Source organism: Callospermophilus lateralis, chromosome 15 (genome assembly GCF_048772815.1).
Source record: "Callospermophilus lateralis isolate mCalLat2 chromosome 15, mCalLat2.hap1, whole genome shotgun sequence".
NCBI lineage: Eukaryota > Metazoa > Chordata > Mammalia > Rodentia > Sciuridae > Callospermophilus > Callospermophilus lateralis.
Window position 1 is genome coordinate 87,496,352 of NC_135319.1, and position 24,298 is coordinate 87,520,649.

The window sequence follows — 24,298 nt, forward strand, 5'->3', positions numbered from 1 at the left end:
AAGAGTTTCAAGGCCAGTGTGGAAATAATGCTTTAAATGTTGTTTTCTTTATTCCAAGTCAGGGTTCTTAAAATACATGGAAGAAGAGCATTTGCAATTCCTTATTTTTACGAATGTTTTTAATGATGGCTAGTCCATTTCGGTTTTCTGTTCTCCCTCCCTCTCCTATGATGCACCTTTATAAACAATAGTCTTTTGTATATATTTAAAAATGTGCATCTTTGAGTCTTGGGATAAATATGAAGAGTAGAATTACTGAATCAGAGTAACACACTTGTATTGCTGTTTTTCTGGAAAGATGTACTGATATGTATTTCCACTGGTAAGAAAATAATACCAACACAATATAAGATTAAAAAAACAAACATAGCTTTGAATTATTGGGACATATTGCTAATTTCTTTTAAATGCTGTGTTATGTTCTTTCACTGATGATAAATGAGATACAGAAGAAAGTTTGTTTTGTTGTATTTAAGGTGTCTCAACAAGCAGCAAAATGTATTCCAGCAATGGTGTGTCCTGAACTGACAGAACAAATCCGGAGGGAAGTCGCTGCCTCTCTTCATCAGAGAAAGGGGGATTTTGCTTGCTATTTCCTAACTGACCTTGTAACATTTACATTGCCAGCAGGTAATTCCAAAATTTAATGTGAAAAGAAATTTTCATTTTATTACAGTTCTGTTTTTATAGATGGATCAAAAAATGTATTTTTTTAAAAGAAAGCAAATAATATATGTGCACCGTAAATGACTTTACCGTCCTGTTTATGCTGAAAGTAGTCAGTACAAGAGCTGCGTAGAAACAGATGCTTTCATTATCATTATTATTTGAAAGATCAGAAGTAACTGATCTTTGTGGGTCTTGGATTGTTATTTTTTTTCCCCAAGTACTGGGGGTTTAATCCAGTGGCAGGCACTCTATCCCAGCTCCTTTTTTAGTTTGGGTCTTGTTAAATTGCCCAGGTTGGCATTGAATTTAAGATCCTCTTGCCTCAGCCTCATGTGTCACTGGGATTATAGGCAAGCACCACTGTACCCAGTATTGTGTGTGTGTTGCCCATTTACTTCCCTCTTTGGTTTTATCTTACAAAGTTCTCTTTTTTTGGTTTATTTTAATTTTTCCTTTTCATATTCATCTGTTATTTTGAAATTGGATAGTGATTGGTTATCTTGAGTAAGCAGAAGGATTAGAACACAGGACTTTTATGGAAAAGATCATTTTTGGATTAAAGATGCTGGCACTCTTGAGATGGCATTGCTTTCCACTAATTACACTGATTTCTATTATATTTGTGAAACAAATTTTTATTTTTCAATAATTGGCTGTTGAGAAAAATCTTCTAGGATGTCTTGTTAGTGGCATTGAATAAATATACCAAAACTCAAAGGCTTGTAAAATAAAAGCTTTCATATGGGATCTGAGTATTTTCAACTTTCATACTCAGATATAAACAGGGACATTTATAAATGGTAGGTGATAAAAACTGAGTCTTCTAAAATTTGGACAAATATCATTTGAAGTGCACACACACTACGCTAATCCTAAATTATGATTAGATTTTTATTTTGAATTTAGAATGCTTTTTTGCGGGGGAGGGGGTACTGAGGATTGAACTCAAGGTGCTTTGTTACTGAACTAAATTCTCAGATTTTAAATTTCTTTTTATTTTGAGATAGAATTTTGGTAAGTTGTTCAGGGTCTTGCTAAATGTGTCTGCCCGCAAACTTGTGTTCCCCCCTGCCTCTGCTTCCCAAATCTCTGGAATTATAGTTATGTGCCACTCCACTTGGCTGACTTGAAAACGCCTTTAAAAAATATTAAGGATAATTTTTCTTATGGGTACAAGTAACCTGAATAGAGCATAGAGAATTTGAGGAAGATGACAAAAAGGCTATGTGCCAGAATCAGGCTTCATTTACTTTTAAAGAAGATTTGATTTGGAAGTAATATTTTTAACAGAAGTTTCTAGTGTGAGGAGAAGAAAACAACTAAAAGTTGATTTGTAATTATTGGTGCAAATGTTGTTGCAGTTTATTTATTTGTTTTGTTTAGTGTTGTTTGCTTAACCACTGAGTCACATCCCCAGCCCTTTTTTATTTTTTATATTGAGATGGGGTCTCACTAGGTGATCACAGCCTCACTAAGTTGCTGAGGCTGGCTTCAAATTTGAGATCCTCCTGCCTTAGCCTCCCTACTTGCTGGGATTATATGTGTGCAGCACCATATAATGTTATTTATATTATTTTTAGGTATATTAAGAAGTTTTAGTAATGAAATACAGAAAGGAAATAATATACCTATTTTACCTTTCACATGTTACATGTGTTCATTAATAAAAGAAATCTGCTGACCTTCAGTGGAGAGGAAGTTATTTTAGAGGACATGACTATTAGAGGCTACCATAGTTTATCGAATTATGAAATACAAGAATATGTTTTCAGTCTGATTTTCCTTTGTAGATATTGAAGACTTACCCCCAACAGTTCAAGAAAAATTATTTGATGAGGTGCTTGATAGAGATGTTCAAAAAGGTAAGCATGTAATTAATGAATATAATTTACCTTTTATCTGATAAATTAAATTTTGATTTGCTTTGTTAGGGTATGGAGTAGTTTGGTGTATTTTTGTTTTAGATTAAAGATGTAAGATCCTTAAAATTTCTACTTTCCAGTATAAATGTATTTCTGTATTCAACATTTTTTAGAAAATAAAATTATAAGGAATTTTGAAGTTGAATAAACTATTCCAGAGTCAAGTTGTAACTACTAAAAATCTATTTCAGTTGATCAAATTTATTTAGATATTTATTAATAAATTACCTTTTTACATGTAAAAGATGGATTCTTCACCCTACTGAATATTTTGTAACCACATAGGCACGAAAATGAATATGTCATTTAAATTCCTCAGAGTTAGAAGAAGAATCCCCAATTATAAACTGGTCCTTGGAGTTGGCTACACGTTTGGATAGTCGACTGTATGCCCTTTGGAATCGAACTGCAGGGGACTGCTTACTTGACTCAGTACTACAAGCTACCTGGGGTATTTATGACAAGGACTCGGTGCTTCGGAAAGCCCTGCATGACAGCCTGCATGACTGTTCACATTGGTGAGCTGGCATCCTTCCCTGTTCCACCTGGACTGGATTTGCTGGATCATTTCCTTGTAGTAGTGGGGTACTTTTCTGCTCAGTTTTATTTTCTGAGAAACTAAAGAACAAAATTATTGGGTTTTGGAAATGAAGACTGGTTGAATACCCCAGTACCCCAGTGATTTTATAGCTTTTATCAGAGGTTTAAATTAGAAACAGATGAAGCTTTAAACTGGAAACTATTCATTGCCATAAAATAGAAACAGTGTATTTAAACATTTCTAATATAACATTGTTAGTTTTATAGACTTAAATACTGATAGGGCTGGGCATAGTTTCGCTCACCTATAATTCCAGTGACTCAGGAGGCTGAGGCAGAAGAATTGCAAGACTGAAACCAGCCTGAGCAATTTAGTAACTTAGTAAGACAATATCTCAAAAAAAGGACTGAGGATGTAGCTCAGTGGTAAAGTACCCCTGGGGTTCAGTCTTCAATACCCCCCCGCCCCCCCAAAAAAAGATACCACCTTTGCTCATAATTTTGAGAACCTACTGGTATCATATTATCTTCAACTTTAAGAGAATTATGTTTTTTATATATATATATATATATATATATATATATATATATATGAAATAAGCTATTTTTCTTCCTGAGGAAGAGACTTGTAAAGTCCCATTTTGCAAATTTTCAAATCCACAGAAAAGTTTAAAAGATAAAAATCCATGTGATATACCTAATGTCTCTTTTGTTTGATTGACCAATTATTAATATTTTGGCACACGTGCTTCATCTATTTAAATGCTACCCTGTAACTGATTTTTTGACATCAAAATTTTACCCTTCATTATTTCAACATGCACCTTTTCAGAACAAGAATATTCTCCTGCAACATTATGAAACCTAAGAAAATCAACATTGATTTAGTTGTCTAGCATATAGTCCACTGTCAAATTTCTCTATAGTTGTCTCAAAATGTCCTTATATTTTAACCTAGGATCCAGTCAGTCAAGTCTTGTTATTCTTGAAGTATAAATTCACTCGTGTTATCAAGCACAAGAGATAATTTTGTGATTTTCCTACCCTAAGTGTTTTCTTGGTTCTGTGAATATATTATCTCACTTAGCTATCATTTCATAGGTAATAAAATTGAGATTCAAAGAACCTAAATTTAATTACTCATTGGTAAGCATAGAAACCATTTAAAAACTCTTACTGGGGCTGGGGATGTGGTTGAAGCGGTAGCGTGCTCGCCTGGCATGCGTGCAGCCCGGGTTCGATCCTCAGCACCACATACAAACAAAGATGTTGTGTCCGCCGACAACTAAAAAATAAATATGAAAATTCTCTCTCTCTCTCTCCCTATCTCTCTCTCTCTTTTAAAAAAAAAAAAAAAAAAAAAAAACTCTTACTAATTTTCTTAACATCAGTATGAAAATTGCTTTTTCTTATTGAATGCTTAGGAGTAATGCTAATGGTCCTATTTCAGGCAGTGTTACTATCCTTGCATTTTTTTTGGCGTTTTTTCAGCATTTACTAGTTGTGCATTTTGTTATATTTTAGGGTTTGCATGATGTCTAGAATATAAAGAGAACAGGGATCCCCCCCCCCCCCCCCCCCCGCGCCATTGTAGAAGATCTAGTACCTGGAATAGCTTGACACTTAGTGCTTGATTAAAAAAAAAAAAAAGTAATTATATGTTCTTGTATTTGAGAACTAAATTTGAAGATCAAAGCATAATGCAATAGAGTAAAAGTTTGTGATTGCCTGAAAAAAAAACAGAATAGCTCCCTGATTGGCAAGCCTATATGTAAACCTTGACTGGATATATAATATGCTAAAAAAGAATTTGTCACCCAGGCAGATGGTTTAGTCCTTTAGTCATTGTCCAGGAAAAAGGGCTTTGTGCCTTTCAGGAGAGGTGGGTGCTATATGGATTGATCTGGTAGTATGGGCAAGACCATTCCTATGATGAGGGGGATTTATCAGGTTAGGTAAGCCTGATGCCATTAAATGTTCAGTTTTCCTAGCCTGTCTTTGTCAGATTGCATCTTTATCAAACAGTAGTCTGGTGATTATTTGGCCTGCCTTTGAGAGGATGAGAATGGTCTAATTCCCATGATGGCAGTTATTGGCTCTGTGGTTTTACAGATCTGCCTTATGGGTTTGGTTAATGCGACTGCCCTATAAGATTGATTTGTGTTATTCCTTGGTATTGATGAAGTGTAGTTTCCTAGCTGGAACAGCAGATCTGGACTGTGATCAGTCTACAACTTTGCAGATGCCCTTTTAAAAAAGCCTTGTAATTTTTTTTCTCTGATGGTAATACCATGATCTTGTTGTAAGGTTGAAAGTACCTTGTAAATTTCAGCAGATGATGTTTTTTTCCTAATTTTTTTTTCTTTCTTTCTTTTCTTTGGGGTTCCAGGGATTTAACTCAGGAGCACTCAACTGCTGAGCCACATCCCTAACCCTATTTTGTATTTTATTTAGAGACGGGGTCTCACTGAGTTACTTAGTGCCTTGCTTTTGCTGAGGCTGGCTTTAAACTCTTGATCCTCCTGCCTCAGCCTCCCAAGCTGCTGGGATTAGAGGTTTGTGCCACCACATCTGGCTCCTAATTGGTTTTTGTTGTTGTTGTTTTGAGGTTAGTAATAATAATTTTGGGCCAACTCAGAGCTGGCAGTCAGTGATTTCTGGATTGGAGTTGCTGTCAGTATTTGTATTAGGACTGGAATTCTTAGGTGTTTCTGAGTCATTTGAAGCTGTCAGTGTAGCACAGAGATAGGCAGAAATAGAGTACTGTAATCTAAACGAGAAACAAGGCTGTTTGCTTACAGCCACCAGGAAGTGTTGGAGCAGAAATTTCACTAAGTTGTCCTCACTCTGAAAGGATGCCTCAGGAGTTGGGATCCAGAACTGTCATATGGATAGGATTCCCAAAACCAAGTGTGCCTTGGGACCACATTCTCAGGTGCCTGCCTTGAGATGTCTTTGCCTAGTGTTTCAGAGTTCAGGAATAGAATGTTGCATAGAGTGCAGTAATCACAGGATCATACTTATGTTATTTGAAGGGTAGAGTTGGGGGTGAAGATGATCTAATAAAGAGAAAAGGGGTTCATTGACAACTCTGTTTACTGAGCTCAGCACTTCAGGGAGGTAGAATGAGACAGGGTGAGAAGTCTAGGGTCTTAGAGGAGGCAACCCATTGTATATGGGCGGCTTCTTAAGCCACTGTTTGCCTAGGTGTCCTTTTTATCCGTGAAGTTCTGTTGGATATCCATGATTTGAACTGACTTGCGTTCTCAAGACTGAATGTACAACATTGTACTTGCCTTTCATTGACATGTCAGTACAGTTTCTCAGAGGAATGTTTGGGGGTAATTAATATAAATAAAAGTTTAGTACAAGTCTTTTAGAATGATTACTATCTTGTTTTTTGGTAGAATTATCTTCAGCTTGGAGTAGTGACATTTTTCAGGGTAAACTGCCAGAAATGCTGGTTGGAAGTAGACAAATAAATAATGCATGTAACTGTACTCTTTCCAAATACTTGTAGTTAGTACCTATGCTATCATGTGGATAGATACAGTTGCATGAAAATATTAAAAGTAAGACTAAAATGTCTTTAAAAAATTTTTGAGGAGCTGGGGATGTGGCTCACTAGTAGAGAGCTTAGAGTGTGCAAGTTTAATTTCTAGGGTTTAATTTCTACCACTCCAAAAAACAATGACCTAAGCTTGAAAATCGGTTTAGAATTCAAACAGTGCATTAAAGATGAACATGTTTTAAACACTTCTTTTGCTATGTATCTTTATTTTATTCATTTTTTTAATGTGGTGCTGAAAATTGAACCCAGTGCCTCACACATGCTAGTAAGCATTACCACTGAGCCACAGCCCCAGCCCTGAACATAATTAAATGTCTATTTCACTTTAGAGGTTTTGACCAACTTATTTTGTAAGACTAAACCAACATTTTGAGCATAATTGTTTCTGGTTTTTGTTAATTTTATACTTGATATAAAGAAAAAGCATACTTTTTTTTTATTAGTAGTAATATAGTCTGCCAGTGACCCACTAATTGACTAGGTTGAGGTATTTAAAAGGCTAGATAGTATAAAGAAGAAATGGTTTTTTAGTCTTGTTGATTTTTTTTTTTTTAATTAGGTGATCATCAGATTTGATTTTATAGAAAGAAATCTCAGGGCACTGATATTGATATTTTTATAAATATGGGATATTTCCTGTTTACAAAAGTAGTGATATAACAATGGACAAATGTGACTTCTTTGTGTATAGGCTCAGATGATGTTGATTGTCTTTTTTTTTTTAACTTGTAAACTGGTAATAGAAAATTGAAAGTAATTATTCTCTTTACTAGTGTTTGGTGAAAATTTGGTGGGTGGCAGGTCAAATTTTGGCTGAAGATATTTTAAAAGATGTCTGCTAACAGAATGGGAGCATTTTTAGTTTGACAAAGATATTGCAAATAATGTAAAATTGGTCTATGAATTGCCTTAAGATTACATTAAAGAAATATTTAAAGGTAGGGTTTATAGAAGGTTTCTTGTTTTAACTGTGTAGGTTTTACACACGCTGGAAAGATTGGGAATCCTGGTATTCTCAGAGCTTTGGTTTACATTTTTCCTTAAGAGAAGAACAGTGGCAAGAAGACTGGGCATTTATCCTCTCTCTTGCTAGTCAGGTAAGCAAGGCTTGTCTATGAGAAAGGTAAGCCATGTAGTCAAAGTTCCTGATTTGCTTGGGCAAACCATATTGGGATAATGCAGTACAAGGAAAGGTGCTTGACTTGGCACCAGTCAACTTGGGTTTTAGGCGTGACTGCTATTAAATACATGAGCACAGGAAGTCCTCACTGCAGAATTTCGAGTAACAGATGTTATATCAAGTCAAAATGAAAAGTTGTGCAGTGATCTCGAGCATCCTGGTCTTGAGGTTGCTTTCCATATGCCTATTTTACTTACCTATAGGTTAGGTGAGACCATACCAGGATCCCTTAATCAATGACAGGTACTTACATGGTGGAGCTGAGCTGTCAGGCCCCGAGGAAGAAGTGTACATTCTTCAGAATACTCCCCAGTGGTGAGGCTGTACCCAGGAGATAGATATAGGCAAAGGAAAAGGTGCAGTTTGGCTTATTCTGAATTAATTGCCACTGGCAGGACTGACTTCTAATTGATGCAGGAGTGAACTTTTCCTGATAATTTTGCTTGCACATTGTTTAATAGATGAGATTGGTTGGTTCAGTGTGGTGTGTCCACAGCCTGACACACTTATTAAATTCTTGGTTTCATGCTAATTTTATTTTTATTTTGTGAGGTATATTCAGCATAATAAACCACAAAATCAAGATATATGCATAATAGTTCATTCGAAAGTTGAGAGACTAGTACCTTCTCTTTGGGCCATTTGAGGGCTCACAGTGACCAATTAACATCTAACATGTAAATTGGCCATGTGTTGTCAGCATCACTAATTCTGGAAGATAAACCCATTGGATATGACAATTTGAGTTAGGTGTTACTTCCATTTAATGATTTATGACATAAAGTTCACTGTTTTCTTGTTGTAGTTAGTACTTTCACAGTTAATCAGGATGTGATCATAGGAAGCCCCCTTGTTGTTTTGAGTCTGTTTCCCAAGATTGAAGGAGAGTTGTGAGCCTGGATAAAAAAGGGGCTTCTTAAAATGTGTATCCTCATTTATTAGGTTTGTGAGTGGGTAGTGAATAATACCTATATTAAGGTTTTTTTTGCTTTGACTTGCCAATATTGTTTTTCTTAAAAATGGACTGAAAGTCATACTGTGAAGATAGTGTTGCTTTTTATATATCACTTTTCCAGGATTGGTAATGTTTTAAAGAAAAAATGCCTTTTTTGTTGTTCTGTACAGCCTGGAGCAAGTTTGGAACAGACACACATTTTTGTCCTTGCCCATATTCTTAGACGACCAATTATAGTTTATGGAGTAAAATATTATAAGAGTTTCCGGGGAGAAACTTTAGGATATACTCGGTTTCAAGGTAAGCCATTATTCTAGAGCATTTCAGAAATTCTTTTTTTTTTTTTTTTACTATGATGATGTAACATATCCTTAAGCAGTCATTTATGGGGGAGGTGGTCAGAGTGACTCTTGGCTACCAGCAAGAACAGTGGCCATGGGAAATGAGAGGTATTCACCCTTGTGATTTTCTTTTGCCTTTTCCCAGGAGTCTATCTGCCTTTGTTGTGGGAACAGAGTTTTTGTTGGAAAAGTCCTATTGCTCTGGGGTACACAAGGGGCCACTTCTCTGCTTTGGTTGCCATGGAAAACGATGGCTATGGCAACCGAGGTGCTGGTGCTAACTTGAACACCGATGATGATGTCACCATCACGTTTTTGCCTCTGGTTGACAGTGAAAGAAAGCTACTCCATGTGCATTTTCTTTCTGCACAGGAGGTAAGCAGCATGTTTCTTCTGTTAACACAAGTAACACAAGTAGTAAGCTTTGTAGCAGAATCCAATCTCTGGTGCCTTTCAGGTGTGGTTTTATCTGTACTGCCAGATACATTTCTGAATGTGGTTGTAGTGATTGCAGCTTTCTGTAAATACTAGTTGGTCAGATGTTGAAATTATCATTTCAAAACTCCTTTGTGGGAGCATAGCGAGGAATTTGAAAAAGCAAGACTGAGGGATTTGTGAGTTAATAGGGTCATGGGTGAAGTGAATCTTCCAGTTTGGAGGAATAGAATTCTAGGAATTGCAGGATAGGCGACAAGGTGAGGTGATAAGGGTGAGATGGGAAGCCAGCAGCCAGTGTGCCCAAAAGAGGAACACTGATTAGCCAAAGCTAGATGCCCAGGGCACAGTGCCTTATGGATACAGGCACAAGCAAGCACATGTAGATTGAGCAGGGGAGGTGGTGAGAAAGTACAAAAGAACACTCAGAAAACTCATATTCTTGTAAAATTATTGGTCTTTTATTCAGTGAACTAGTAATGATCATAGAATGTTCATAATCACAACATTGAAGGGAAAAAATTAAATACAAGAAAGACCACAACGTGCAATTTAAGCCTGTTCATAATTTACTAAGGAAACTTACCTTGTTAGGTGTTTGAAGCTGTGACTTTTTTGATGATTTGTTTGCCTTTTGCTCTCCTGTGAAATAAATGATCTTTTGGGATGTTTTCCCTTCTGACCTTTTCTGATTATTTCCCCATTGACATATGTTAAATTTGATTAGACTTAAGTTTTATGAGGTTGAAAACATGTTAAAAGTTTGTTGCTTTGGCCTAATTGTCTTACCAGCTGTAGGTTGCTGTCAAGTCTCTGATGTTGTATTTTCCCCTTTTCTTCACATTTCTCTAAAAGCTAGGTAATGAGGAACAGCAAGAAAAACTGCTCAGGGAGTGGCTGGACTGTTGTGTGACTGAAGGGGGAGTTCTGGTAGCTATGCAGAAAAGCTCTCGCCGGCGGAATCACCCCCTGGTCACACAGATGGTAGAAAAATGGCTTGACCGCTACCGGCAGATCCGGCCTTGTACATCCCTATCTGATGGAGAGGAAGATGAAGATGATGAAGATGAATGAAGAAAAACTTATGGAGCCAGAAGACCAAGGCATCAGAATTTGTGACGACCCCCAAGTTAGCTTGGTGCTCCAAGCAGAGTGTATAGCATGAAATGAACCAAATCTGGCAGGATCTGCTCAGAAGTATTTTTCTGATCCACACCCAGTGGAGATAATTAATGCATCTGCTGCATGAGGAGACAAGAGAACTGGTTGAACTACAGTTTGTATAAAACAAAACAAAACCCTAATTTTATTAAGACAGAACTTTTTTCTTTCAAATTGTAAATCTGTCTATAAATGTAATGCATGTGGTTGTGTAAGAAATTGTGTAATAGGAAAAGTTGTACCAGCATCTTCATATTGAGAACTTTTTTCCAGCATGGGCACTTACAAAAAAAGCACATGGCAGACCACCACTTATTCCTTTGAGATGTTCTCTTCATTAGAACCTGGCATTCTATTTTCACCTTAAAAGATCCATTTTACATTTAGTCTGAGATCTGGAAACTTTGTACAAATTGTCCACAGCAAAACATAAAAATAAATAAGCTTGTATTTTATTAATTTAGTTCCTGTTTTGCCCAATAAAATCAAACCTTTTAGGAACAAACTACAAGAAAAGCTAATAATCTTTGAGTGAACTTCATAGCTTCCTTGGAGAGTTTTTAGTTTCAAATTTGTCATTTTTAGGTTTTATGATTTGCTCCTTTGAGCATTTAGATACTTGTGGACTTGTCTGGAAGAATGCCCTGAAGTGAATGTTCTTGCCCCAGACTCTGGGCAGCAGTTGGGAAGGGAAGGGAGCAGGCTCACTTCTCACTGAGTAGATCTTGTCAAATTTGTTCCCTTCAGCTCCATCCACATTGTTCTACTCCTAAATTGCCATGCAGAGAACCTTTGGATTCTTCCCATCTCCTGTTATCACCTTTGCTCTAAGCAAATGCTGTTAGGAGGCCGTGCCTTTGCTTAGACTGATTGGGAATACCATTCAGTGCAGAATAAAGATTTTAAAAAATGCAATAAGGTGGTAAGTGCATTGTATGAATTCTCTGTAAGTCTAAGAACTCTTGCATGTTGGTTAATTGTGGCCATTCTTATTATTTAATAAGTTAAATTGTTGTGTAGAAAAACTTTCTATGAAAAGTATTATTTGACCACTTCAGGTATACATTCATTCAGTAAAAATTTCTGATCTCAGGAACACCAGACTTAGTTTCCTGACAAGCACTTTGTAACTATTGATATGGCAAGGAATTTGCAAAGAAGCAAATAACATAGACACACGTTTTAACTTTCCTTTGATGAAAAGGCTGTGAAAACCTTCTAATATTTGCTTCCTGTTTAGATGGTATTGAAATGTGCACATCTTCAAATTTGATGCTGGAATACTAAAAACAGAAACACCTGTCATGTCTTTGGTTCTTCTCTCCAAACACTCAGTAAAGTGTTCCCAGGATGACGGGATCATTTTTGCTGCATGCTAAAACCTGAGAGGAAGAGTTATGTTTGCAGTATGATTCCCTATCAATGAATTTTGGTATATTACAATAATGGTGAATGTACTGTTCCAAGTGGTTACTGTCTTACAAATTGACTGTTTTCCTTGACAAGTTTTTAGAAGCAGGGGCCATCATTCTGATTGCTTAGAATAGCATCTGTAGTTAACTGTTCTTCATGGATAAGGAGGATTCTTCAGGGGTCACAGATCCTGTTCTAGTTGTTTGGCCACCTCACTTGGGAAGGCAGAGTGCCTAAGAGAGGCATTAGGAAAGCATCTGGTCTCTGGGGTCTGCATCACACTCATTGTTGAGCTGCTAGGTGTCCTTTCCCCAGAGTTCCCTCTTTATTTATTTATGATTAGTTTGATGGGTACAACATTCTTCCCTGTGGGAAAGCATTATATCTGGTTCCATTTTCTAGGTTTCAGACAGGAAAAGGGGCTTTAAGTGGTTTTCACAACAGACTGGCTGGCTGTTAAAGGCCAGATTTTTTGGTAAATCAATGCTATGTTAAGCTCTTGAACTATTCAACAGCCATAATTATCCTGATATAGAGTGGCAGAGATTATATATGGCTGGGTAACAGACATAAATGTCTTTAGGTTGACTGTGAATAATAATGCCTGAATTGTGTGGACTTAACTTCATGGTTTTTTTTTCTAGGGTAAAATCAGTATGGTGTCTTCTATTCTTGTTGTTGTTCTTTGGAAATTATTATATATATAATTGAATCCAAAGAACTGTCTGAGCAACTGAAATCTAATTAAACAAAACCCAGGCACACCACGGATTCACCTGCCTTTTTCTATTTGACTCGTAGTCTCATCCCATCCCATTCTGAACATGTGAAGGTTAAAATAACTTTTGTGCACAAATGGTTGGGGTCTTTTTGTGCATTTCAACTTCTGTTTGGTAAGTGGTTATAAAGATAGCTTCCCAAGACAATAGGTCAAATAACTCTCCCATGGGAGTTTAAGGTAGTTTCACAGCAGAGTAGGGATGGGGTCGCCACCTACCTGAGTGATAAGAGAAGGCCAGGGAGGGTGATGCCTTACCACAGGATGTTTTGGGTTGTGACTATATGGTTCAGTGGTAGAGCCCTTATCTAGCATTTGTGAGGCACTGTGTTTGAGCAGAGCACAGCACAGCAAAAACAGTTTTCTAACCAGAAGAGGATAAGAAAAAGCTCAGAGGGAGTTTGACCTTGGAATTGTGGGCCTTCATATTACTAATATAAAAGGCTTAATGTTATTTAAAAAGATCCGATAAAGGAACTATATGGTTCTCAGTAATACTTTTTGTAAATCAGTTCTTATGTCATTGGCATGCGTGAACCAGTTCTATTTTTGGGTCCATTAAGACCGAATTTCAACAGCTTTTTTCTGGAATTGATTTCATTCCAGTGCAGTGTTGGATCTTAAAGGGTTAGATGATGGGCTTGTGAGAGGTCTTGCTCCATTGGGTAAATGCTGTAGCACATGAGGTAATTGTCAGCATTTGAATATGGTAATGGGAATAGGTAGGTAGAACCTTGGAGTAACAGAGTTGGGAATTGGCGAACAATGCAGTTACCTCTAAACATCTCAAGTAGAGAACTTTTACATTGGTGAGATGTACTTGAATTTCAGAGCTTAGCAGAAATTTTAATTACTTTTTATTGAAAACTGCACTGAACGCTAAATGTCCACCTTTTACAATAAACAAGTACAGTAACGGTAACTCACACTAAAACAAAACATACTTCTGATAGCCATTTTTCCTTTTGGGACAGGTTAAAGTTTTTCTTTTGTCACAAAAACAGGAATGTACCTATACAAAGGCTCAAAATAGGCCATCTTTTTAAACAAAAAGGCAATGATTCACAAAAGACTATGAATAGAACATGTAACTAGTTGATACAAATCTAATAGGATTTGTTAAAATCAGTCACATCTAATAACACATCTGAAGTGTTCTTGTATAAAATATCACGTGAAGAAAAGAATTTATCAATGTCTAAAAAAGTGGGTTTGTTCATAGACAATCTGACAAGTTACCATAAAAAGTGTTTCCTGAGACATAAGGAAATGCAACATTATTCTTGAACCCCTAAGTTCAAGACTTTCCACTCAATAAAATAGCTGAGGATCTGAAACTGAGAAAATATATTTGAGTACAAACAGCTTGTGAAACTTAATACTTTTTTCTTTTTTTTTTTTTTCTTTTTTGCATCATCAGAGGGTACACAACTGAACTTACAACCAACTTGCCTGCTCGGTATGCAGTTCAGCTGTGAGGGAGACACTTCTGTACAGGAGCCTGTACTGTCTTCAATCCTATGCGTGCAGGTGTCTAACACAGGCAAACAGTTTTTTCCCCATTTTGTAGCAATTTTGTCTTCCTATTAGCAAAAAGAGGTAACAAGCCCCTGTAGACCAAAGGGACTAGAGTCATAAGATGGGGATTTCCTCTTAATATTTTTTTTATTTTGATGTTTGGAACTCTTGATGCAACATTCTAGAGCAAGGTGCTCAGGACCTGCTGTGCCCAAGGAACTGATAAAGGAAAAAGCTCTATTTATTCTTTGTGATTTGATGCACAGATGGAAAACTTAACACACAATAACAGAAGTTGGTCGTTAATAAATCACGTCCTATTCTTTCAGCGCTTCCGGAAGCAGACGACATCTTCAGTTTTCTATCTCTTGTAGCTTTTAACACTGCAACACCAACGATGCATATGTCCAGGGTCAGTTAAAAAGACTGTCAAATTCCTTCTCTTTAGTTCATCCATTTTCACTGTCTCTTGGTCCCAAGTTTATCTGAATGATTACCTTTCAGCATTCTCTGCTATTGCTCGTTGGGGTGCTCTCGATTGTCCCCATGTTTTGTAGGCTGGTTGGGAGAGGGAGCTTGGGAAGGGTGTGCCACCGTGGGGAGGTTGTGAGTCACCGGGATGCCTCCAGGGATGATCCCTTCCATGGCTGCAGGAAGTCCTCCCGGAGCCACGCCTACTATGCCCGGCGGATACCTAAGGAGCACATGGAAAAGGGGCCTTGTGAGTGAGCAGAGTGCCTAAAAGCTCTTGGCCCTTCAGGTATTACAGGAAATTTGTTGTCCTCTATCCCTAGGGGTGGATTGGGGGGAATAATCACAACATTAGACCTTTAATTTTGTGGCTTTTTGTATGGGCAAATGCCTATCCATGTTGTGACCCAACAGGCTCTGAATTTTCTGGCTGACTTAGGAAAGTGTTCACTAGTTGGGTTGATTTTGTTATTTGCCAACAGATTGTGAAGTACTATCGGAAAAATCAAGTGTGGCTCTTAATATTGACTGAGTGTTTCTTTTCCCAAGCCTTCTGTTCAAATTCTAATCCCCAAGGTGGTGGTACTAGGATTTAGAACCTTTGGGAAGACTTCTCATGAGTCAGATAAGTACCCCAGTCAGCTCCCAAGCTTGCTGGCACCTTGTCCTGACAGCCTCCAAAACTGAGAAATTTGTGGTTTGGAAGCCACTGGTCATTTTATTAGTGGCACATACTCTCAAGTTGCTGCTCTTGTGAACTGGGACAACAGCAGCAAACTGGTAACCTGCTGTTAGCTAAACTGCCATTTTATGCATGCCAAGATATGGGCTCACGTTACATTGCAGACAGGACACACAGTTCTTAGGCACAAGGTGACAATATATTTAAAGGAGATGAATAGGTGCTTCAGAATGAGTGTCCCACTCACCAAGCTGTCAGACCCTGTAGCAAGGCCCTGGTTGCCACAGTTAACTGCTAAGGAATCCCTAGGGTCTCCAGGGCCTTGATTGTTGGGTTCTTTGGCAGCTCTTGACCTTTAGAGCACATGTAATGTTCAGAGCCTTTGAGGGTGAGCCACCAACAGGAGTGAATTTGATTCTGGTTCAGAGATGGGCATAAGCTGTGATGTGACACTCCAAAGTGCTTATGAGGCAGAGTGGAGACAGAGCCATGTGACCTGGAAGTAGCTACAAGCAGCAATGTCTGGAGAGACTTTCAGAGAGGAGGGGCTCATGAAGGTTATTGAGTAAAGGCCTGGGAGGCTCCTGACCACCTTGGGATGCACAGAATGACTCCAAGAGAAGTTTTTGGCCATAAATGCAAGTGCTGCCAAGGGTGGGAGGTCCCAGGTTAGAGCAAGGCTGCTCTAACCTGTGTTCTTTCATTTTGCTGAAATCCAGCAGTAATTAGGGTGGGGAAGGGGACAGAAGACAGGACATTACTGCTGTCTTCAGGGAGCCCGTTTCTGTCCACCCCCAGTAATCACACTGTTTATTCAAACTGTGTGCATTTCCCCCCACCCCCTTTCTGGGGATATGACCCAGGGACACTTGACTTGCTATATCACTGGCCAGTTTTGAAAGTTACTGAAGCTGACCTTAAACTTGTGAATACTTCCTCAGTGTCCCAAGTCACTGGGATTACAGCCATGCACCTAGTCATATTGCATATATTCTACCTATTATTGTGTGTGTGTAGAAAAGGCCATTGTCCCTAGTTGATTTTCACATTCTTTTGCAAGAATAAACAGGTTTTTCCCCTTGACAGTCTTTCTTCTAGAAACAGATTTTATAGTGGCTTCAGGAGAAGGAGAGATTCCTGGCATGGTGGTCATACCAGTTTGAGTGACTGTTTCCTTCAAGTTGTGTTTATTCTGTGGGATTTGGCATCAAAAGTGAGGATGATGTACACAATTCCCAATAAAAGGCTGATTTTTCTTTATTACCAAAATCACTGCAAGTTTGGACTTTTCTTGCCTCCTTTTGTCCCCAAGGGCACAATGCTAGTAGTTCAAGACAAATTCAGTTTCTCTTCTCACCTGTATGTGGCACCATTGAGCTCAGGATGAATTGCTTGCTGGTCTATTACTGACCAAGGAGCTGATGTGACGAAGAATTCCTTGTTGACACAGTTTCTTAAGCTTTCTGGGATGCGACCTAGAGATGAGGGTTAAGATTAATCATATTCATGTGAAAAGAGTGCAGTCACAGTTAAATATTACTTGGAGGCTTATGGTGCAGAGAACCTTCAGCTGGAAAAGAAAATGAATCTCCCGCCCATCTCTGGGGGTCGCCCTCTGCAGTTTGTAACAAGTACAGTGGCTGAGGCTAGAGGGAAGGGATTTCCTCCCTGAAATTTAGTTCAGAATTTGAGCCCAATTCACAGACAATTCAATTTATTGACTATAAAAACTCATTCTGTAGCCACCTGTAGCCCTTGGGGAGCTCAGCTGTGTGGCTGTTTTCTCCTTTCCAGCAGCTGGGCTGCAGCTGGCTTGGAAGTATGGAGGGCTCACCTGTGATTGCTCGGCGGATCTCTGTGGCAGCTGCCTCTCTCATCTCAAGTGATGCTTGTTCACTATACCAGGCCGTGTGGGGGGTACAGATGAGATTTGGTGCATCTTTCAAAGGACCCTGAGCAAAGCTAGACAAATGCAAAGGCACTCAGTAAATGGGAAAAGTTAAGACCTGGTGACCGTACTACTTGTCAGCTGGGAACTCGGGGCCACATGGACCAGCTGGGGGGCTCTGTGGAGTGGGTATGTTCTGTGCTGTATTTCACTGGGGAATGTTATAGAATCCTAGCCCCTAACTATAAGAACAGGAGGATCAGACAAAAAAAGAAAGGCCAATTCTATTCAGGGTTGCCTTCCTCTAAGCAGAAGGAATATGCCCGCAGAGAAGTGACTGCTGTCTATAGCTCCAAACCACCATATTGTGTTCTCCCTTCTCTGATGACCTTTGGGGAATGTTTTGGCTCTTTCCCAAGCAAACAAGAACGTCGCAGTCTTCAGAAGAAAGACTGTAATCTTCATCTCCAGAATGTCCTACCCAAAAAATCTTGCCTAGTAAAGTGCCTCACATTTAAAGTGTAGAGGGTCAGGTCTGGGTCCTGCACACTTCTGGCAGGACGTTAAGAGTCAGGCTGGACACACACCCACCTAAAGGGCTCTGATTCATGCACATCAAGGGCTGCCCCTCGTATCCTGCCCTCCTTAAGGGCCTGCGCCAAGGCCTTCTCGTCCACCAGGCCACCGCGAGCTGCATTAACAAGGAATGCCCCTTGCCTCATCTGTGGGAGCAAAGAGAAGCTAGTTACATATTGCTGCCGCTGCTGCTGTAGGTTCTAGAATTGGGGTTTAATAAGAGCTGCAGTGGGAGGTCTTGGTGATAGATGAGGGCCAGGGGTCAGTTTTTGTTGATACTGACAGGAGGTTGTATGTGTGATTACTCACCTGCCTGAAGAGTGGTGGGGGACCAGCTGGGCCCTGGGCTAGCTCTGGGCCACCCCATGTTCCCGCCACCCCAAGCACTGATTTGCCCCAGGGACTCTTCTTCGTGGGTTCACCAGTGTGTTCAAGAATCATTCCCCGTTCCCTCTTTGCCCAAGGCAGGTGCCACTACCTTTGGACAGAAGTGTCCAGGGTCTGAGGATGTCTGTTTTGAAATTACCTGCTTTATAGTAAAGTCATTGATGAGGTGGTGGTTATGTTCATTGAGATTGCAGTGCAAGGAGACACAGTCGCTCTGATACAGCAAGTCCTGTAGGGTGTAGACCCTCTGCACGCCCAGGGACCGCTCGATCCCATCCTGCAAGTAGGGGTCATAAAATATGACGCTGAATCCAAAGGCCTTGGCTCGAACAGCAACCGCCTGCCCCGTGCGACCTGTGCAGAGACAGAAGGTCCAGGTGAGTGAGATCTCCGGGGGGCACTGTGTGCTGTCCTGTGCTGTCCCAACCTCCTGCTTAAGCCTGAGGTCACCATCCTTACTAGCAGCTGATGACAAGAAGACTGCACCCAAGACATAGTGGTATCTGAGCCAGCATTACGCCCCAGAGGCCAATGGGGTCAAAGTGGGGATGGGTTTCCTTGGTCAAGGCCATAGTGCTCGTTGCTTATATTTGCCACACAGCAGGAATTTTTAAAAGAACATTTTCAAATCTACACCCAATTAAATGTTCTAAGGACCCACCCATCACTAAAGGTCTCCTATTTCTGTTTACCTCTCCACTTATTGGCACAGCAGGCTTCTCATTATCATTACTTTATTGCTCTCAATATCTTTCAGGGAACATTTGTTCTCCAGACTAATTGCCTTTGGGTTTGCTTCTACCAGGAGTATAAGGGTCAAAACTGACCATTACTGTCCACCTTGAGCCTACAAATTGGCTGAACTCACTCTGAGGCAGGGTGTGTGTCTGCCAGGTCTGGCCCTGTCCCGCAGCAGAGCCTCATGTCTGGCTCCAGCATGGAATCTGAGACTGTCACATAACAGGCAAGAGAGTATCCCCTGCTCCCTGGTGGCCATGATTTGACAAACCTGTAGGCCCCTCAACACAGCTTCTGCTTCCCTTGAAAGTTTTGAAAATAAAATGGGATGAGGGATGCTTAGGGCTTAGCGTGATGATAAAATTTATCTGAAACACTTTTTTCAAATATGCAGGCAGGGAAAAAGCAAGGGAACCTACATTTCCAAACAGGAAGCCGGTGTTTGAGGGACAACTTGCTAGTAGAAGTTTCCCTCTTGCTACAGCTCCATCTAACTGGGACACGGCCATAGTTTGGAGGCAAAAGTTTCATAAAGTCATTCTGATCAAGATGGACAGCTGCATGTGATCAGTGCGACATAATCTAGCAAGCCATAACCTCTTCACGTTACCATGTGGACACAGTGACTGGGGTAGAGGAGCAGGACTGTGCCAAGGTATTGGGAAATGTAGCACCTGTGCCAGAAGAACCCTCTCTTGGTCACACTTAAAACACAGGGTTAGTGACCCCATTGTGTGGTTGGTGGGAGTCCATGTTCAACAGGATAATGTCTCCTTCACCCATGATGGCCATCCTTAGCCACCCTCCTAACTCCTGCATATTTTGATCTGAGGCTGTGGCTCTGTCTAAGAGCTGGTGGAAAAGCAGCCCAAGTGCCAAGTCCACATTTAAACAGAAGGGGGCTGGGTGTTAGTTCTCAGCAGTTTTGTTTTTCATACATTCACAAACACCCACGGATTCACCAGCTTCTACTTTTTCTGTGAGATTTTCTGATGAAAGACCTAATTATCAAAACTAGTCCTTATAGGAAAGAAGCCAAGTGCCTGGGCCTCTTGTTTAATTTTTTTTTCTTTTTTATAATTTAGAGCATGCTACCAGTAGTTGCCTTTTCCTTCAGTTTCTTGTGAATGTGTGCAGCCTCCAGGGAACCCCCAGAGTAGCCACCATCGGCCTCCTCTGATCGGCAGCGTGAGTGGGGTTTTGTGGACTGCTGTGGATACTCCCAAGCTCAGTCCTTTGGTCCCTCACAGGTGGCTGCACCAGTGACTGGGCAGCCCACAACTGTGCCTTCCTCTGTCCCCACTAGTATGCTGGAAGGCTACAGAGAGAAGATGACAGTTTGTGTGTGGGATCCAGGAAGATGGCAGTAGCTACCTACGGTCAGGAGAAAGCAGGGCTGAAGCCAAGAGGGTGGCCTTGGTATACCAAGAGGGCTCGCTGGGCCTTTAGAAATGGGAAAACAAGGGCACACATCCAAAGTAATGACCTCAGCAAGGGGGTCCTGGAAGGAGAGCTGCTGTGGGGGTCCCAGCCTTGCCAGAGACCACACCAGGCCACAGGAGGGGCAACTTCTGCCTCATTTTAGCTACCAGATCCCCAGCAAGGCTTATGGGGCAAGAGGGCACTTTGGTTGTCAGACACTAAGCCAACCAGCTAGAGACAGAGCGTGAGCTGAAGGCTCAGCGATTGGGGAACATTCTGGATGTCAGAACATTCCCTATCCCTCCTCAAGGGGTGCATCCCACCCCATTTCTATTCACAGGTCAGCTGGCATGTGTTGAGGCTGTGATTTGGGGGACGGCTCAGGCACCACGAGCTGGGATGGGGTGTGTCCCTATTCTAGCCCCCAAATGGACAACAGCATGGCATCTGGCTGCCCCCTACTACATCTGCCAGAGACCCTCCCAGCAGCTGCTTGCTGGTCTCTATGACAGCAGTGAGGTCTAGGAAGATGCTTCCAGCTCCTCTGAAGGGAGCTTCCAGGCTGATGGATAGTCTGCGCCACCCTCTGGCTTCAATCTTTCAATGACATCTAGCTGCTACCTCAGTCTAACATTCAAGACCCACAGAGCCCAGGCCACCACTCAACTACCAGCCTGCTTATTGCCCATAAATGTATCCTCCCCACCCTGCCCCTGGGCTCAGGGAAGGTTCAGATGCCTAGTGGTCCTGCAGCCCAACAGTAGAAAATGCTATCCTTCTTTGTCATCCTGAGCATCAGTACAAACCTTGGCTTACAAGTTCAGATGTTACCTCTGAGGGTCCCCAGACTGCTTCTGACCCAGACCTCTCACCCCCTGCAAACTGGTGGTGGTCAGGCACTGGCCCTGCCCTCCCTTGGCAAACGCTGCTCCCTGGCTACCATTGTGAACGCGAACTCTTGGAGACAGGACATCCCCGGCTCTTTGGGGGCAAGCCAGCTGCATGTTGGGCACATACCGAAGCCGATGAGGCCCAGTGTCTCCCCACGGATTCGTGCCGCTCCTGAGGCCACCTCGCGGATCTGTTCCACACTCTGTACCCGCGTGCCTTCCCGCAGGGCCTGGTACAGCCACGTGTTGCGGCGGTACAGGTTGAGGATGTGGCAGATGGTGGAATCGGCCGTCTCTTCCACAGCTGCAGATGGGATGTTGCACACAGCGATCCCTGAAAAGGACAAAGGCAAGGCCCAGAGGTGAGAAAACCCCAGGTTCTATAGGTTAAGTCCCAGGGCTCCCAGCCCACCTGCTGAGAGCGCAGGTTCCTGCACGCAACAGGGAGGTTAGGCTTCTTTAAACTTATTTCTGGAGCCTCCCATCCTCCTGAGCTTCTGTGCCGCCACAGAGATGGCTCAGAAGCTGGGCTCATGGGGCGGCTGTGGCTGTAGGCAAATGCTAGGGGTGCAGAGATGTGTGAAGCTGCCACTTCTGAGGACCCTGGAGGGAAACTGGAATCTGGGGTGGCCCCTTTTCCTTTTGCTGAGCCACTGCTAGGCAGGATGTGGGGAGGGATCATCTTGTGCCTCTTCCTTGGACCTCCCCTGTGGAGCAGCCTCGAAGGCCACACAGCACTCAGGCCTGGCTGCCTCTGCCCTGCTCCTACTGCCAAGGCTGCACTGTGGCCCAGGATGCGATGCTGTCCTGGGTGCAAGTCGGGGGGGCCCACCAGGGCTTCACTAGTGGAAATGCATGGGCACAAGTGTCAGTCGTGTGGGGTGCTCCAGCTCAGGCATGGAGCCCCGCCGACCAAGAGGCATTGTGCACATATGGCTGGCCATCCCGGAGCACCAGAGGCCCTCTGGTACCTTGCCAATAGGGATGAGGTGAGGGCTAGGTGGCAGGCCCTTGGCTCACTAGGTTGTCAGACCAGGTTGGTAGTTGCAATGCTAGTCATTTGGAAGTGTCCTTTAGCAGCCTCACAATATGGGGCCCCGTGTGCCGAGCAGTGCCACATCTCAGAGGGCCTGTCTTTGGGTAGCACCTGTTGCTTCTGGCATTCTCTGCTGTCATGGACTGGGCAGGGGCTGCCTATTTTGGCACTGACTTGGGCCCTGCTTCCCACAGTATGTGCTTCATCCCTAGATGGAAGAAACCCGAGACCCAGAGCCTTCCCCACCTTCTGCTCCAGGGATACATGGCCTCCTCTGGTCTTGGGTCCCTGCAGACCTTAGGCTGCAGTGCTTTCTTGGGGTAGGGGTCCTGGTGTCTGAGGAATGTGGAAATGGAGCCAAGGAAGTACATCAGAAACTCCCTCGAAGCCAGCCATCCCGTCAGCCCACCTGGGTGAGGCTCCCTGGCCAGCTACGTACTCACCAAGCTCGCCGGCAGCCTTGATGTCCACGTTGTCATAGCCACTGCCGATCCGCACGATCACCCGCAGGGCCTTGAACTTCTCCAGGTCTTCCCTGGTGAGGGTGATAGTGTGGTACATCATGGCGCCCACAGCCTCATTTAACACCTGCAGAGGGAGGCGGAGCACAGGTCAGAGCCCCAGTCCTTAGCAAAATCATGAACTAGAGACATGAAGGGGCGTGCCGGTGACCTGGCACAGCAGGGGGCAAAGGATGTTGGGGATGCCCGTAGTGGGGGCTTGAGAGCAACAGTGACGCAGGACCAGCGTGGCCCACCTTCTCGTGGATCTCCTGAGTGGACTGTGCATCGCAGAAGGCCACAGTGGCCAGGTCCTTCAGGATGGGCATCTCCACGGTGCAGTCTCTGCCGTCCAGCAGTGCCACCAAGGGGCGGGGGTGCAGGGGGCCGTTCATGATCTGGGGGCGGATACCTGTGAGGAGGGAGTGGATAAGTGGTGGGTAAACAGGGTCCCAAGTGTCCCCTTGGGACCCAGGCCAGGGCAGTAGGAAGCAGCAGAGCCTGGCAGGGCAGGAACACGAGGCAGGACCACATGTGGTTAGCACCAGGGCTCCTCCTCACACCACTGCAGGGCTGTTTTGAGGACCTAGCAGGCTCCGGACACGGTCGTTTTCCCTGAGGGGAAAGCCTAGAGGGAGCATCTCTTGGCCTGTGGGGTGAGGACAAGACCTTCCAAGGAGCTCACAGGAAGCCCTGGGGAGCCAACTCTACAGCCACTGAAGAGTGCCTGCATTACAGCTGTCGCTTTGCAGACGAACTCTGAAGGTACCTGCCTACCATCAGCCCACAGCCAAAGGCCCCAAGACCCTTGGGCCCCCAAGGGCACGGCTACCAGGTGCCCCTCAAAACAAACATGATGAGGGAGTGCTTGAGGACTTGTGCCCTGAGGAACCTCCCAGACAACCCCTTGGTGGAACCAGGTGGCCAGGGCAGTCTCAGTCCTCTCCCTGACCTATGAGGAGCCATAGTCCGTGGTGGGAAGGGCACGAGTGAGGCAAGAAGCCCTTGGCACTCAGAGCAGACTTCCTGAATGGTCACAGAGCAAGCAGAACCATTTTGGGGGCAGGGCCCTTCTGTGCAGACCAACGTGGTGGCTTCTAGACCCTCAGCAGGGTGGCTGCAAGGCCTGCGCCAGCTCTCTGCCATGTGGCCATTACTCCCAGATATGCAGACAGGATGGACATCCCAGGTCCCCCCAGGTGCCAGAGCAGGAGTTCAGACCAAG

The 24,298-nt window shown here is 42.6% G+C and overlaps 2 protein-coding genes across 8 annotated transcripts in view; one reads left to right on the forward strand and one right to left on the reverse strand.

Annotated features, from left to right (window-relative positions):
- Zranb1 (zinc finger RANBP2-type containing 1) overlaps positions 1–10,911 on the forward strand; it is a 50,872-nt gene extending 39,961 nt beyond the window's left edge. For all 4 annotated transcript variants that reach the window (XM_077105490.1, XM_077105493.1, XM_077105491.1 and 1 more), the window contains 7 exons: positions 477–630; positions 2,460–2,531; positions 2,911–3,109; positions 7,679–7,799; positions 9,008–9,137; positions 9,324–9,553; positions 10,469–10,911. In XM_077105490.1, coding sequence (XP_076961605.1) covers positions 477–630; positions 2,460–2,531; positions 2,911–3,109; positions 7,679–7,799; positions 9,008–9,137; positions 9,324–9,553; positions 10,469–10,687 — 1,125 coding nt within the window. In that variant the 3' untranslated portion in view covers positions 10,688–10,911. The remainder of the gene's footprint in view (positions 1–476; positions 631–2,459; positions 2,532–2,910; positions 3,110–7,678; positions 7,800–9,007; positions 9,138–9,323; positions 9,554–10,468) is intronic.
- Ctbp2 (C-terminal binding protein 2) overlaps positions 10,053–24,298 on the reverse strand; it is a 138,865-nt gene continuing 124,619 nt past the window's right edge. For all 4 annotated transcript variants that reach the window (XM_077105487.1, XM_077105489.1, XM_077105488.1 and 1 more), the window contains 8 exons: positions 23,331–23,485; positions 23,017–23,161; positions 21,665–21,871; positions 18,627–18,841; positions 18,116–18,246; positions 17,471–17,598; positions 16,994–17,111; positions 10,053–15,177 (listed from right to left, as the gene is read on the reverse strand). In XM_077105487.1, coding sequence (XP_076961602.1) covers positions 14,997–15,177; positions 16,994–17,111; positions 17,471–17,598; positions 18,116–18,246; positions 18,627–18,841; positions 21,665–21,871; positions 23,017–23,161; positions 23,331–23,485 — 1,280 coding nt within the window. In that variant the 3' untranslated portion in view covers positions 10,053–14,996. The remainder of the gene's footprint in view (positions 15,178–16,993; positions 17,112–17,470; positions 17,599–18,115; positions 18,247–18,626; positions 18,842–21,664; positions 21,872–23,016; positions 23,162–23,330; positions 23,486–24,298) is intronic.